The following is a 16,591-nucleotide window of genomic DNA, read 5'->3' as shown; positions in this document are numbered from 1 at the left end:
GGAAACAGGCGTCGACATAACTGCTGTATGATGCAGTGCGGAGCTTTGGCAGACGCACGCAGCGGGAACTAACTGAGCTCAGGGGAGGAGAGCAGAGGTGGGGTACTGAGACATGCTTTACCGCAAAATGTTCAAATATTTTCCATCTCGCTCCCCATTTCCCCTCTCTCTGTCCATCTCTCGGTCATTTTCCTCCGTCTTTCTTTCCCTCTCGGCCTGGCTCCAGGATGACATACACGAGTGGGCATTTTAAATCCACAACTAGTATTGTGTCAGAGCCCTAACAACACAAGGTAGATTGGTTCCTACTGCATGCTCAAATGTACCGGAAACGTAGCCGTGCACATCAACAACCGTCGTTTTGATAGAATAACACATGGAAGAGTTGTAGAACATGTATGCAGCTGCAGCAGGCCTACCAACATGCACAGATCAGCTCGACAGGATGGGCACCAGGATATTGCGTGTGATGACTTCCAACTGATGACCTTGTTTGGCATTGTAGCGAGACGAAAACCGTACTAGTCGAATATGTATACTCGTAGGCCTATTGTGTGTTGCCATGGCAGCTAAAAGTCTAGGCATTGTCCTATCATTGAAATACCCCCTTTCCATAACTTGACTGCTTTGTGGATCACATCACATAATTTAAAACAATCGAGTATGGGTTTCAGACCCGGGTTAAAATACTATTTAGTGTATTTAAATTACTTTCAAAGACATTTGGATATATTTAAATGTTGTTTTTATTATTGAAAAGACAGCTAGTTGAATATTGGAATGTATTTGGAAAAACCCTTGAAAAGTATTTGAAAATACTTAAATAAACCCACTCAAATATATCCCATGCATTTAACCCTGGTTTCTAAAGTTAGCATTTGAAATAAGTACTTTGAAATAGTAGGCTATTTATAGAACATTTTCAAAATACACTTCAAATACTTCCAATAGAAGTAGTTGATTTGGGCCACATTATTTGAAAATACTCAAAAGACACAGAAAATAACTATTTAAATAACAAATACACATGTATTTGAACCCAGGTTTGATGGGTTTGTTGCTGCCACCAATAGTTTCAGAGTATGATGTCTTTTTTTACCTGCTGGGTGAGACGGCCACTTATCCTCCAAACATGCTCCCCTCTTGACCTTTCCAAGACAGTAAGAGTAACAATTGTCCCTCTAGACCCAGTCTAGTGAAGAGCTCTCACCATTCAGCATGGTCCTGTGGCTCAGTTGGTAGAGCATTGCAATTTCAAGAGCTGTGGGTTCAATTCCCCCTGGGGCCACCTATACGAGAATGTATGCATGCGCGACTAAGTCACTTTGGATAAAAGCGCCTGCTAAATTACATATGAAAAATTGTAATTAACAAGCGGTCCTTTCTTTCAGAGCTGGCCACAAGGCTCTCATAATATGCTTCTGTAGAATAATGCAAAACGCTGGCTTTGTGTCCTGACAAGTGGCACAGGTGTCAAACTCATTTCATGGAGGGACGAGTCTCCGCGGTTTTCTCTCCGCCGTTGTCCACTATGGAACAACTAATGTCCCTGATTAGCTGGGAACTCGCCTTATCTGGTTGTTTAGGTCTTAATTGGACACAAATTGAAAGAAAATAACAAAAATCCGCAGACACTCGGCCCTCCGTGGAATGAGTCCCCCCCATGTCCATCTGAAGCCCCAGTTCTCTCCCATCTGTCCATGTGTAGCATGTCATTTACACTCGTTACCTAGGAGAGCTGATTTACAGGCTGTGAAAAGGCCTTGGCAGCAGGCCACCCATGATGATGTATTAAATAGGCAGACATTTGGCCTGTCAATCAAAAAGGGGAGCAAGCATCGTGCGAGGAAAACATCATCCATACACGCTGATTATTTATTGGACGCTCGCTACATATTTATCGCACTCAATTTGTCATTCAATCCACATAGTGTATATGCTCCAGTGTGAGCAGGTAACGTCTGAAGAGCGGTATGCATAATCACCGTCATTATTTCCTCCTGTGCGTCGCCCCAGCCTTCCACATTTCCCCCCCTAATCTTCTGTCTCAAATGTTCAAGAGGCAACACGCCGGATAAAATGACACAGATGAACAATTGTACGTCAAGGTTTGTATCGGTGTCACATATAAATGCTGGGACCTTCCATGGGTTTACATTCTCCACCGGGCATACGTTGACTACACTACATAAAGATATGGTTACACATGTACACAATATTCCTTCATGACAATGCTTTTCCTCTAGACAAAAATCGACCTCACGTGGACATCCAACGAGTTGACATGCTAGGTTCATAGTCAGCCATCGATATCGGAGCCCTCCTCCCACACTTTAACGTTGACGCCAGAGATGGGCAGTCGGTCGTCTTTCTACAGTAACTAGAAGAGCAATAGCACCCCCCCTCATTGTAACCGTGCATGTCTACGGGTCTAGGACACCCTCGAATCACCAGGACTCGTGAATTTGCACTTCTGATGATAAGCAAGTCTTCACTAATAAAGTCGCCAACTAGGAAAGTATCAGTGGACAGTAAAAAAAAAAAAAAGGTGCAATCCTTGATTGCTACATCCACTTCCGGCTTTGTTTTCTTCTGTCGTCGTTTGAAACGGCAGATTTCCTCGGAGACCATGACAGCCCACGAGCGCTGGTCTGCTGCCTACTGTTAGAAGCCCTTTATCTACCACTTACAGGCACTAAATGACTCCTTTGTCCCCATTAAACTCTTCGAGGTCTGCAGCAAACCGTTCTGACAGTACAGGCAGGGCGCTTCCAGTCATCGCGTTCAATGACAATAAAACAGTTCATAAGGATTTGTTTATGGGTGGATGTAAGTCCCACGTAAGTGGATTGATCCGAGTCCTTCAAGTTTTTTTCTGTCTCTATCCCCGTCTCTCGTCACAATACGCAGGGGATCCCTGTGCTTCCCCAGACTTCGGAGATAGAAAGATGCAACTTGTGCCTCTGCCAGGAGCTTAGATTGCATTTTGAGTGTTTCACCCAAACTGACCTCTGCCATACTGCAGCTTAGACTGAATGAGCACACTGCAAGTAACAATATTCTACACATCCCCTGACCACTGGGTACAGTACAGCATGGCCTTGTGGGATACAGAAGAGCAAATATCTTACACTCAAAGAGTTCAAGGGTGGAAGAGCTAAGCTAGACCGATGAGAGAGGGGTCAAGGATGGGTTCTGGAGACTGGACAGGCTAGGGTCGGAGTGGGACACCATTAGTAGACGGTTAGGAGCGGCATCATCTCAATAGAAGGCGCTTTTCTAACAGCTAAACCTCCCAGCATCCCCCTCCCCTCCCCACTCTCCAGACCTCCATCCATCCAGCCAGCCCCTCTCTCTCTACTCGCTTCCCTGGGTCAGTCCGAGTCCCTTGGGTCCTGGCTCTCCAGGTTCTCAGAGTATGCTGACCCTCTCGGTGAGCCCTTGCATGTCTGCGTCCTCATCGTCGGAGCCGAGCGCAGGCAGAGGGGGCACCAGGTGGGCCGGATAGGGGAGCGTGTGTTCGCGGGCAAACATCTGCCAGCGACAGTCGTCGCTCTCGTGGGTGATGTAGCGCTCGCCCAGCTTGGTCTCCAGCTCCCTCAGATCCAACCACGTCTGGTAGTCCTGGAGAGGGCGGGAGGGATTGAGGGAGGTTAGGGATGGAGGGAGAGAGGGATGGTTGATGGGAGGATAGGGAGGAGGGGAAGAAGAGAAGAGCATGGAAGGAGGAAAGAGGATGAGATAGAGAGGTTAGAGAAACATGAGAAATAAGTAAGTTAGGTGGCCTCGTGTCTCCACTGTAGGTAATGGACCTTTGTATCGCCACCATGCTTCTGTTGACTTGTGTACCTGTAGATAGGAGTGACTGAGAGACTTGTCCACGCTGTAGCGTTTCCTCATCTTCACCTGGAGCAGGTTGTTGATCAGGTCAGTAGCTGAAGAGAAACACAGACACACAGTTGAGAACAGTGTGTGAACGCCATAACGACCTGCATATTTAGATAGACTTACCCATGTTTGCGTAAGACAGTTGCATTTGTCATGCAGGAGCACAAGTGTGTCTTGTGTGTGTGTCTTACCATCAGGTGAGATCTGTTTCCAGGGGTTGGGTGGGTACATGAAGGCAGCGTTGTGGATCTGGTCGTTGATGTCCTCGTCCTCGTTGAAGGGGAAGGTGCCACTGAGGCTGACGTACATGATGACTCCTACAGACCACATGTCCAGGGAGCGGTTGTAGCCCTGGTTGAGGAGCACCTCTGGGGCCAAGTAGGCCGGGGTGCCCACCACCGAACGCCTGAACGACTTCTCACCAATGATACGGGCAAAGCCAAAGTCACACAGCTTCACCTGGACACACGCGCACAGACGGAGACAGCGAGACAGACAGAGAGAGAGAACGAGAGAGAAAGTGAGAGAGAGAAAGTGAGAGAACAAGAGAGAGAGAAAGTGAGAAAGACAGAGTGAGAGAGAGAGTGAGTGATCAAAACCTTAGAAAAACCTTGACAAAGTACAGGCTCAGTGAGCACAGCCTTGCCATTGAGAAGACACAGGAAAACCTGGCTCCCCTGTAGAGGAAAGGCTGTGCAACCACTGCACCACAGCAGAACCTGAGACAGAGCTGCATTTCCTGACAAAATGTCTAAAATATAAAACAATTAGAGAGTGTAATTTCCCCAAATTTGAAACCCTTATTCAAGCAAGGTTTTAAAGACCTCTCTGATGAGAGTAGGCTACCCGTCCTGTTGGGGGAGGACGCAGAGAGCTGTGGGTTGGCAGTGCACTACATTGCTGCCTGCCATAAGATGAGGGACAGTGTCTGACAGACCAATCCCCCTGCACATGTCCTCTACTGTATGCTTATTATTGTTGAATGTTTGGTTATTTTGACCCTTGGTTATTGCGGTTACTGTTGTCCTGTTGACAATTTTGATTCTTATTATTTCCATATTGTAAATATCCAAAGTAAGCTTTGGCAATGTGTATATTGTTAGGTCATGCCAATGAAGCAAATCAGACAGACAGACAGACGTGTGTGAATTGCTGCTTTGGAGTGGAATAAAGTCGGGGTGAATTTGTATAATATGCATGAAGGTGTATTACATTGAGTTAAGGGCTGTCTACATTAGCTTGGATGTGTAGAGTCGTGGTGTGTGTGATAGGTGTCTGTACCTGGGGGAAGGGCTCGGCAGAGGCCAGCAGGACATTCTCAGGTTTCAGATCACAGTGGACAATGTTCTTAAAGTGCAGGTGCCTCAGGGCTGCCAGAATCTATACACACATACACAGGATATGGTTTAGACTCTCTGGGCTGTAACAGGAAACCAAAACGCACAGAGAGAGTGAGAATATACCCCTAAGGAAAACATCCGCTTCAGGAAGGACGTATGTGTTACGTAGTGAGTGATCTGTGGAGTGAGTAACTACAGAACACGACCGGGAACCAACAAACTCTGAAGTAAATTTGACACTTCGATGGTTTGACTGCAGATTTATTGAGAAAATATGAGAAACACACACAGCGGTTGAGAAACTATACAACTGTAGGAAACGCACACAAACACACCTAGATAAGTTTATTAAAATGTGGCGTAAAAAAAATAAACTATGAAAAACAGTATCAAACCCATGCAGATAAAAAAAAAAAAGTATATTTCAAATGCATTTCAAATTTGCATCTTTACTAAAATGCATATAATGCCTGACAATATTCCAGAAATTCAGGGCCCTGACATCTAGTCTACAGGGTAGCTAGAGCGGTTACTAATTTGGCTTTTTAAAATCACTCTTTACATATTGATCAGCAGTTAGTTTCCATCCAACTGGCGACAGATTTTCATGCGAAATATTCTAAAATCTGCATTTTCCTACCAGAGATTTGGTTCCAATAAATAGACTATTTAAAGGCTGTCTGTGTGCACATACAAATAGATTTTGGGTTTAAATTCCCGTGTATCAAATAAAAAATGTAAGTAAAAAAAAAAGTAAAATTGTTTTCCCACAAAAATGTTGCGTTATATAGCGAGTGTGTCCACTCTGGTATTGGCACGTGCTCTCTAGCCAACAGCGTTATCTCTAGCCAACAGCGTTATCTCTAGCCAACGGCGTTATCTCTAGCCAACGGCGTTATCTAGCCAACGGCGTTATCGCTAGCCAACGGCGTTATCGCTAGCCAGCGGCGTTATCGCTAGCCAGCGGCGTTATCGCTAGCCAACGGCGTTATCTCTAGCCAACGGCGTTTATCTCTAGCCAACAGCGTTATCTCTAACCAACAGCGTTATCTCTAGCCAACAGCGTTATCTCTAGCCAACAGCGTTATCTCTAGCCAACAGCGTTATCTCTAGCCAACAGCGTTATCTCTAGCCAACAGCGTTATCTCTAGCCAACAGCACTATCTGCAGAGTACATTGAGAACAGCAAACATTAGGAACACCTTCCTAAGCTCGAGCTGCCAAAGTGAGTTGCCAAATCAAGTTGATCTTATGCGGGCAATGGGCGCAGCCATCTTTGACTTGACTGATTTGCGTCTTAAAATGAATGGCATTCGGGGATTAGGGAGTTTCCGCTTGTCAAACATAAACAAACATGGCTGCCATCATAAAACAAATTAGCCGACACGCATCTCTTTTCTAAATAATGTTGCATTTCTCCCTTGTGCTCACCAGAGATGTGGTACATTGTAAACAAGTCTAGCTGTTAGGTCACTAACTTATGTTTAGTTCTTTTGTCAGTGCAACCTGTTATATAGACTGGATAATGGAATGAGTTTGGCTGTGGATGTATTCTGTGTGATGCTATTAAGTTCGCATTTATGTTTCACAAAAAAGGTGAAATTGAGGAAGAGCGTTGTGAAGACCTTTATTTCCCATCAGTACAAAACATTGTTTAGATGCTTTTCAGACAACAATGCTGTTTAGAAGCGTTTGTTGGCATCATACATTCTGTTGCTACTGTTCCAATCACATATTGGCGATGGTATGCTGCAGGGACAAATATGTGATTATATGCATCAAAAGGGTTGAGCCTGAAAAAAAACCAGCAGCATTGCAGTTCTTGACACGAACCGGTGTGCCTGGAACCTACTACCATACCCCGTTCAAAGGCACTTAAATATTTTGTCTTGTACATTCACCCTCTGAATGGCACACATACACAATCCATGTCTCAATTGTGTCAAGGCTTAAAAATCCTTCTTTAACCTGTCTCCTCCCCTTCATCTACACTGATTGAAGTGGATTTAACAAGTGACATCAATAAGGGATCACAGCTTTCACCTGGATTCACCTGGTCAGTCTATTCTTAATGTTTTGTATACGCAGTGTTTAGCCTACATGAGATTATTATGGACCAAAAAGCATGATATTTCATTTTTCAAACGGCTGCCAAGCATCGATTGTCTTTTCACCAGAATAAGACAATGTCACTTTTTGGATGATCCGAACCAAATTCACATTGAAATGTGAGATCTGTCATTCTCATTGAAAGCAAGTCTAAGATGCACATTAAACATCTCCAATCCAAATTAAATCTAGAATCGGCTTCCTATTTCGCAAACAAAGCATCCTTCACTCATGCTGCCAAAAATACCCTCGTAAAACTGACCAACCTACCGATCTTCGATGATGTCATTTTCAAATAGCAATTTCTGCATAGTGCACCTTGAACATGTGCTCTTTATGACACAATGTAAAAAAAAAAACAGTTTTCCCATCTCAAGAGGTAGAAAAAATATGCCTACAGTAAGTTTTTTTATTTTATCAACTAAATAATAGATCTTGGGCACTTTTTTTTTTTCTTAAGTTTTTGTTTTGTTTTTATCGATTCAAACAAAATCTATACATCGTACAACTAGTGGCGACCCGTCATTCAGCGCATGTGGGGCAGAGCCACCTGTTTAGCAAAAAAGCAAACAAAAAAACAACAAACATATACAGTGGCAAGATAAAGTATGTGAACCCTTTGGAATTACCTGGATTTCTGCATAAATTGGTCATCCAATTTGATCTGATCTTCATCTAAGTTCCAACAATAGACAGTGTGCTTAAACTAATAACACACAAATTGTTGTATTTTTCTTGTCTATATTGAATACATCATTTAAATATTCACAGTGTAGGTTGGAAAAAGTATGTGAACCCCTAGGCTAATGACTTCTCCAAAAGCTAATTGGACTCAGGAGTCAGCTAAACTGGAGTCCAATCAAGGAGACGAGGTTGGTTAGAGCTGCCTTGCCCTATAAAAAAAACCTCATAAAATTTGAGTTTGCTATTCACAAGAAGCATTGCCTGATGTGAACCATGCCTCGAACAAAATAGGTCTCAGAAGACCTAAGATTAAGAATAGTTTTCTTGCATAAAGCTGGAAAGGGTTACAAAAGTATCTCTAAAAGCCTTGATGTTCATCAGTCCACGGTAAGACAAATGGTCTATAAATGGAGAAAGTTCAGCACTGTTGCTACTCTCCCTAGGAGTGGCCGTCCTGCAAAGATGACTGCAAGAGCACAGCGCAGAATGCTCAATGAGGTTAAGAAGAATCCTAGTGTCAGCTAAAGACTTATAGAAATCTCTGGAACATGCTAACATCTCTGTTGACGAGTCTACAATACGTAAAACACTAAACAAGAATGGTGTTCATGGGAGGACACCACGGAAGAAACCACTGCTGTCCAAAAAAACCATTGCTGCACGTCTGATGTTTGCAAAAGAGCACCTGGACGTTCCACAGCGCTATTGGCAAAATATTCTGTGGACAGATGAAACTACATTTGAGCTGTTTGGAAGGAACACACAACACTACGTGTGGAGGAAAAAAGGCACAGCACATCAACATCAAAACCTCATTCTAACTGTAAAGTATGGTGGAGGGAGCATCATGGTTTGGGGCTGCTTTGCTGCCTCAGGGCCTGGACAGCTTGTTATCATTAACGGAAAAATGAATTCCCAAGTTTATCAAGACATTTTTCCGGAGAATGTCAGGCTATCTGTCTGCCAATTGAAGCTCAACAGAAGTTGGGTGATGCAACAGGACAACGACCCAAAAAACATAAGTAAATCAACAACAGAATGGCTTCAACAGAAGAAAATATGCCATTACTTGTTAGATGCTACAGCACTGTCGGAGCTAGAAGCACAAGCACTTCGCTATACCCGCAATATCATCTGCTAATCACCTGTATGTGACCAATAAAATTTGATTTGAAATTACTCCAGACCGTTGTGCAGGTCTGATCCGCAACTACAGAAAACGTTTGGTTGAGGTGATTGCTGCCAAAGAAGGGTCAGCCAGTTATTAAATCCAAGGTTTCACATACTTTTTCCAGCTTTTTCCAGCCTGCACTGTGAATGTTTACATAGTGTGTTCAATAAAGACATGAACAATTATAATTGTTTGTGCGTTATTAGTTTAAGCAGACTGTGTTTGTCTATTGGTGTGACTTAGATCAGATAACATTTTATGACCAATTTATGCAGAAATCCAGGTAATTCTTACATACTTTTTCTTCTTCTATATATACACACACTACCTTTCAAAAGTTTGGGGTCACTTAGAAATGTCCTTGTTTTTGAAAGAAACCCCTTTTTTTTGTCCATTAAAATAACATCAAATTAATCAGAAATAGATAGATTGTTAATGTTGTAAATGACTTTTGTAGCTGGAAACGGTAGATTGTTTGTGGAATATCTACATAGGCGTAGAGGCTCATTATCAGCAACCATCACTCCGGTGTTCCAATGGCATGTTTTGTGTTAGCTAATCCACGTTTATAATTTTAAGAGGCTAACTGATCATTAGAAAACCCTTTTGCAATTACGTTAGCACAGCTGAAAACTGTTGTGCTGATTAAAGACGCAATGAAACTGGCCTTCTTTAGACTAGTTGAGTATCTGGAGCATCAGCATTTGTGGGTTCGATTACAGGCTCAAAATGGCCAGAAACAAAGTACTTTCTTCTGAAACTCATCAGTCTATTCTTGTTCTGAGAAATGAAGGGTATTCCATGCAAGAAATTGCCAAGAAACTGAAGATCTGGTACAACGCTGTGTACTACTACTCCCTTCATAGAACAGAGCAAACTGTCCCTAACCAGAATAGAAAGAGGAGTGGGAGGCCCCGGTGCACAACTGAGCAAGAGGACGAGTACATTAGAGTGTCTAGTTTGAGAAACAGACGACTCACAAGTCCTCAACTGGCAGCTTCATTAAATAGTACCCGCAAAACACCAGTCTCAACGTCAGCAGTGAAGAGGCGACTCAGGGATGCTGGCCTTCTAGGCAGAGTTGAAGAAAAAATATGCCATATCTCAGACTGGCCAATAAAAAGAAAATATTTAAGATGAGCAAAAGAACACAGACGCTGGACACAGACACAATAAGTGGTTTGGAAGGAATTAATGGCTAACTGCAAGTGTTGCAAAGCAATCGTTGTTTTGCTTCCCCTGCCTGCTATTCGGTGGAGAGGGTGTGTGGTCCAAGTCTGGGTTTAAGGATTTAAAACATCTGTCTGAAAGTATTTTTTTTTCCCATCTTAAAAGGATAAACATTCACACGCAACAGAAAAGGTTGAATACATTGGCCATGCTGTCAATCCAGCATGACGACTGCCGCGTTCAAAACAACTGGAAACTCGGAACTGGGAAATCTCAGACTTCAGTGCGTTCAACACGGGGAAAAAACGAGTTTGGACTGCGAAAATACATTATGAACGGTCATCCAACGCCGACCTGAAGATCATTGGTTAACTTCTCGCTTGTTAGCTCGGTAGCTAACGTTAAATCTTCTTAGAAGTCACAGAGGGTACACAGAGGGACATGTCCAAATGCTGAATTTGATTCATTTTGAAATTTAGATTTATTGAATTCTCCATGTGCTCTATGTTAAAGGGCACTTCATTTCATATAACAGAAGATTAAAACAATGAAATATTGGTGAATTATTGCTACTTAACTTATCAAAGGGATACAAAAAGCGCTCATTTCGTGGAACATTACAATTGGACAAATATATTACTTGTCTAATTGTACATATTTCACATGTATCCTAAAACATTTATAAAAAAATATATATTTTAAAGTCCCCCCCCGTATGGGAGTAGACACACACACACAAACACTCACCTGTGTGATGAGGAACTTGGTGAGCCTCTCTGGGAGCCGTCCTTTCTCACTGGACAGGATCATCTCCAACATGTCTCCATGAAGCTTCTCCATCACCACAAACACCTTCTCTGGAGTCTCAAACATACACTCCAGGTTCACTATGCCCAGGTGACGTAGACTCTGGGAGATGGAGAGAGGGAAAGCATTGGGGGGGGGGGGCACGAGACAGTGTGTGAGTGAGAGTGAGTGTGAGAGAGAGAAAAGGAGAGAGAAAGAGGGCAGAAGAAGAGTTGGGCAATGGCACCCGGGGAGGGAAAGAAACAGGGAGAGGTAGAGTGGAGGGGATGGAAGATTGAGAGAGAATTAGACTGAGTATCAGTTAGAGTATAGTACGATGGCAGTGTTTATTTGTCACTTGACCTTTATCTAACTACACCCCATAGAGATGATAATTCTGCTGCAAAACCTGCCAATGTAATTGAACGCAGTTGGCATGACAACCCTATGATTTAAAAAAAATGGACCCTCGTGGCCTGTACAGAGGTAAGATCTTAATTGGATAATTTTTTTGTTGCTGAGAATTTTCCTGCACAGCATGTGTATTCAAGGTTTAAAAAGGCTTCTCAAGTTTGTAATTTCCACTTTAAAACTTGATTTGTCCTCACGAAAAATGCCTCAAACCCTGAATTATAATCCACATAATAATTCACATTGTCTGTTGCTGCAGGATTATTTTCCTGCTGTAGCAAACTGGCTCAAATTAAGATCCTACATCTGTAGGTGGGAGCCTAACAGTTTGCATCCCAAATGACACCTTATTACCTACATATTGCTCTACTTTTGACCAGGGTAGTGCAATATGTAGGGAATACGGTGCCATTTGGGACACCTTCTTTGTGTGGCAGCAGTAAGCCACCAGCCACACATACATTACATATACAAAAGCATGTGAACACCCCTTCAAATTTGTGGACTCTGCTATTTCAGCCACACCCGTTGCTGACAGGTGTATAAAATGGAGCACACTGCCATGCAATCTCCATAGACAAACAGTAGCAGTAGAATGGCTCGTATCGAAAGGCTCAGTGACTTTCAACGTGACCCCGTCAAAGGATGCCACCTTTCCAACAAGTCAGTTCTTCAAATATTCCCGGGCAACTGTAAGTGCTGTTATTGTGAAGTGGAAACGTCTAGGAGCAACAACAACTCAGCCGGGAAGTGGTAGGCCACACAAGCTCACAGAAAGGAACCGCCGAGAGCTGAAGTGCGTAGCACGTACAAATCGTCCATCCTCGGTTGCAACACTCACTATCAAGTTCCAAACTGCCTCTGGAAGCAACGTCAGCACAAGAACTGTTCGTCAGGAGCTTTATGAAATGGGTTTCCATGGCTGAGAAGCCGCACACAAGTCTAAGATCCCCATGTGCAATGCCAAGCGTTGTCTGGAGTGGTGTAAAGCTCGCCGCCATTGGACATTGGAGCAGTGGAAACGCGGACTCTGGATTGATGAATTAAGGTTCACCATCTGGCCGTCCGACAGACGAATCTGGGTTTGGTCAATGCCAGGGGAACGCTACCTGTTCAAATGCATAGTGCCAACTGTACAGTTTGGTGGAGGAGGAATAATGGTCTGGGGTTGTTTTTCAAGATTCGTGCTATGCCTCTTAGTTCTAGTGAGGAGAAATCTTAATGCTACAGCATACAATGACATTCTAGACGATTCTGTGCTTCCAACTTTGTGCCAACAGTTTGGGTAAGGCCCTTGCCTGTTTCAGCATAACAATGTACACAAAGTGAGGTCCATACAAAAATGGTTTGACGAAATCGGTGTGGAAGAACTTGACTGACCTGAACCCCATCGGACAACTTTGGGATGAATTGGAACGCTGACTGTGAGCCAGGCCAAATCTCCCAACATCAGTGCCCGACCTTACTAATGCTCTTGTGGCTGAATGGAAGCAAGTCCCTGCAGCAATGTTCCAACATCTAGTGGAAAGCCTTCCCAGAAGTGGAGGCTGTTATAGCAGCAAAAGGGGGGGACCAACTCCATATTAATGCCCATGATTTTGGAATGAGAAGTTCGACGACCACGTGTCCACATACTTTTGGCCATGTAGTGTAGCTGATGAACTAGACTAGTAGTGTACTGGTAGACCTGTTGAAAATGTGTATCTGTGTCTCCCTCTGGTGGTCACCTGCAGTATGGCCACCTCGTTCCTCAGCTGGCTCTCCTGCTTGGTGGGGAAGCGCAGCTTGTCAATCACCTTCACCGCCACATCACGCCCCGACTTCCTGTGCTTCCCTGATGGTGGGGGGGTAGAAGAGAGGAAGAGAGGAAATTACAGGAGTCTGATTAACTAACTCAATACAGCGATGGTAGAAGACTGGAGACACTGACCCCCATACACCACTCCAAACTGGCCAGAACCAAGGATTTCATCTGCAAATATCTGGTACACCATGCCAATGTCCTGAAGGAAAAATTGACGAAGGCAACATAAACATCACCGTTATCGTACATTTCATTATTATCATCATCATCACCACAAAGTCCTTGGTAATGATTGTGAATGTGTATAATGTACGGTTGTGTATTACGACAGTATGCCAAGAGACTACTCACCACGTTCTCCTGGATCACACTGTTGGACACTGAGATGCTGACCGAAGCCTGTCCTGAGGATCAAAGTTAAAAATAAATAAAAAATGCTAACCATCCACACTAACATATACAGGACTCCCATCTGACCTTACGTGGGGTCACTACAGAGATAGAGTGTTTGTGTGTGTGGTAGGAGCTCTGAAAACAAGCTTCTGTTCCTCGACCTTTGGACTGCATACCACTCGTAAGCCTTTCACTGTAACCTCTCCCACAACACCAGCCCCCCTTGCCCCAGATCACAAACAGCAGGACTGTAAATCCAGACTAAGAGCTAAACTGATATCAGATCCAGACCCCGTGATTCTGTTCTTCCGATGGCCAATTTGGCTGGAAACTTGGGAATTAAAGTTTAGCTAAAAACGTGATGTTGTATTTTATCTTACTGTGAGGAGTGTGTCCCTCTATCGGTGGTGCATCCTGGAAGATGACTGGCATGAGGGCCTGGCGAATGGCGCCCTCCCACGCCTTGGCCACCTCCCGCCCCACGCCGCTATTGGGAACCACGTTGCTGGGGGAGGGGGGCGTGGGGGGGAAGGCCTGGGCGGCGGTGGGGGGCAGGGCGGGGACGTGAACGTTGGGGTCCTCCCCTACAAAGTAGCGCATGGCTCCCATGACGAGCTCGAAGCAGTGGGGGCTGGTGCCCGGAGGAACCAGGGTGAAGTCCCCTGAGGGGCGCACCTCCAGAATCTCAGACAGAGGGATCTCCTACAGGATATGGGAATGTACGCAATCAAGTGAACATGTGAACACAAACGCGATCAAGACATTTCTGTTTTGATTCTAGAATTTTTCTTTCACTTTGAAAATGTGGAGTAGGTTGTGTAGATATATAGGGGGAAAATTCCAATTGAATCACTTTTCAGATTCAATTTTAATGTGAAAACTCTTCAAGGGGTGTGTCGACTTTCACTAGGGAATGTATCAAATCAAATTGCATTTGTCACAACAGGTGTAAACCTTACCGTGAAATGCTTACTAAATAATAATAATAATAATAATAACAATAATAATGTCATAAACATGCATCTACATCTGTATCGCTTGCTCTTTGGGGTTTTAAGTTGGGTATCTACTATATATAAGCACTTTGTGACCACTACTGGTGTAAAAAGGGCTCTATAAAATAAAGTTGATTGATTGATTGAGACCCGACTCATATAGTACCTGTGAAGTTTATTGGGTTGCTAATCTAGTTGAGCGGAGCTGGAGAATACAATACCTTATAGTACTTGTTGGTGGTGTTGTTCTGGAACAAGATGATGCACTTGCAGTCCAGACGCCAGTAGTGCCGCTTTCTCTGCGGGGGGGGGTAGGAGGGGACAGGAGGTAAAAGGGTTCAAAGGGGTCAACCAAGGATCACAGAGGGGTCAAAAGGTGAAGCTGTGGTCCAGGAAGGAGTGGTCAAGGAGAGGGATGGACAAGTTGAGAGGTGGAGGAGAGGAAAAAGCAAAAGGGAGTGGGCAGGAAGAGAGAAGGAGAAGAGAGACCACAGCAGTGTCAGAAAAGCCAGGACAGGTTAGCTTTGAGAAGGCGGAAAGTGTCCCAGGTCTGAGTTCAGGTAAACAGAAACACTTTCTAAGAGGAAGGAGAGAGAGAAGAAGGAAAAAAAAAAGAGGCTGTGGATGTGAATTCAACACACGTCTCTCGAGTGCTTTAGTGCGGCAGGGAGCAGGTATTCACCATCTATCACACTCAGCCGGAGACACACAAACACACAGATGAAAAGGAAGAGCATTAATGGCGACGGAGGTAGAAGTTATAGAGGTAAGATAAACTCCAACGGGAAAACACTGAGAAGAGATGGAGGATAGGAGAGGCAGAGGAAACGATGAGCAGAGGGGGGGGGGGGGGGGGGGTCAGCGTCATGGAGAACAAACACGGAGAAGAAAACGTCTCGGGAAGGTTCCAGAAAAGAAGTAGAACGTAAGAGAGGTAACTACTTTAAAAGGATACCTAAAATCAACCATTTCTAAGGGCTTCATATACTGTGTGTTCTATTACCTTGATATCTATGACCCACGTACTAATTATTAGTTCAGTCTTTTTACAGTCCCTAATCTAAAATAAGTGCTATTTATACTTTATAAATATGTTTTTTTAATTTTTTAAATGGGGTAACCAATGTAATCTCTCACAAATAAAGATGGGCATGCCATTGGTTAGCCGACTCAACGCCGCGATTTACGGTGGAGTTGAGTGGCGACTAGTGTAAATCGTGGAGTTGAGTTTAAATCGGCTAGCCATTGGTAGACATCCCAGCAGTACCTGGTAAAAGAACAAGTGACGCTTAAGGAAATAGAAATGTGGGAAAAACTAGCTGACTAGTTTAAGGGCGCCTAAATGTTCATTAGGAGTGGAATATGTTTTAGAAACGAAGTAGAAAGAAAAAAAAGACTGAATCCGGTGTGGTAGAGAAAAATGTTTCAAATTGTCGGCCAGTACATCAGCCAGACAAATAGTATTACCAGTGTGTCCTTGTTGCTGTAGTGCACCATCCAGCCCTCTTTGATGGATGTGCTGGAGCGACGGGTGGTCTGCCTCATGGACTGCACCACCCTCATCAACGGGATGTTAGCGCTGAGGAACAAGCGGGACAGGGTTAGGTGGTCGGTGGGTGTGATGCGTGTGTGTGTGTGTTATTGTACGCGCGTACCTCTGGTCCCCGCCGACCCCATCCTGGCTACTCTCGGGGGAGAAAGAGCCAGGGATGCTGCAGGCCTCGTCTGAATCGTCCGTCAGGGAAGACTTGTCTGAGTCGACATACTCACTGCTGTAGTCCATAGGCACCTCGTGGTCCACACTGGGACTCAACATGTCTGGAGGAGAGAGGAGGACAGA

General features: G+C 44.2%; 1 protein-coding gene across 2 annotated transcripts in view; it reads right to left on the bottom strand.

Moving 5' to 3' along the window:
- Positions 1-728: 728 nt before the first annotated feature.
- Positions 729-16,591, bottom strand: part of LOC115141442 (serine/threonine-protein kinase D2-like) — a 57,695-nt gene continuing 41,832 nt past the window's right edge. The window contains exons 7-18 of one of the 2 annotated variants that reach the window (XM_029680322.2): positions 16,407-16,569; positions 16,219-16,330; positions 14,973-15,050; positions 14,137-14,458; positions 13,715-13,767; positions 13,490-13,562; positions 13,287-13,393; positions 11,110-11,271; positions 5,170-5,268; positions 4,080-4,347; positions 3,850-3,935; positions 729-3,624 (exon numbers count right to left, since the gene is read on the bottom strand). In XM_029680322.2, coding sequence (XP_029536182.2) covers positions 3,412-3,624; positions 3,850-3,935; positions 4,080-4,347; positions 5,170-5,268; positions 11,110-11,271; positions 13,287-13,393; positions 13,490-13,562; positions 13,715-13,767; positions 14,137-14,458; positions 14,973-15,050; positions 16,219-16,330; positions 16,407-16,569 — 1,736 coding nt within the window. In that variant the 3' untranslated portion in view covers positions 729-3,411. Of the gene's footprint in view, positions 3,625-3,849; positions 4,348-5,169; positions 5,269-11,109; positions 11,272-13,286; positions 13,394-13,489; positions 13,563-13,714; positions 13,768-14,136; positions 14,459-14,972; positions 15,051-16,218; positions 16,331-16,406; positions 16,570-16,591 lie in introns of both variants that reach the window. The other variant, XM_065000202.1, reaches the window with a different exon arrangement.

Source organism: Oncorhynchus nerka, linkage group LG14, assembly GCF_034236695.1.
Source record: "Oncorhynchus nerka isolate Pitt River linkage group LG14, Oner_Uvic_2.0, whole genome shotgun sequence".
In the NCBI taxonomy this organism is placed as follows: Eukaryota; Metazoa; Chordata; class Actinopteri; order Salmoniformes; family Salmonidae; genus Oncorhynchus; species Oncorhynchus nerka.
Note: the sequence above shows the minus strand (reverse complement) of the source record. Positions and strands in the feature narration are given on the sequence as shown.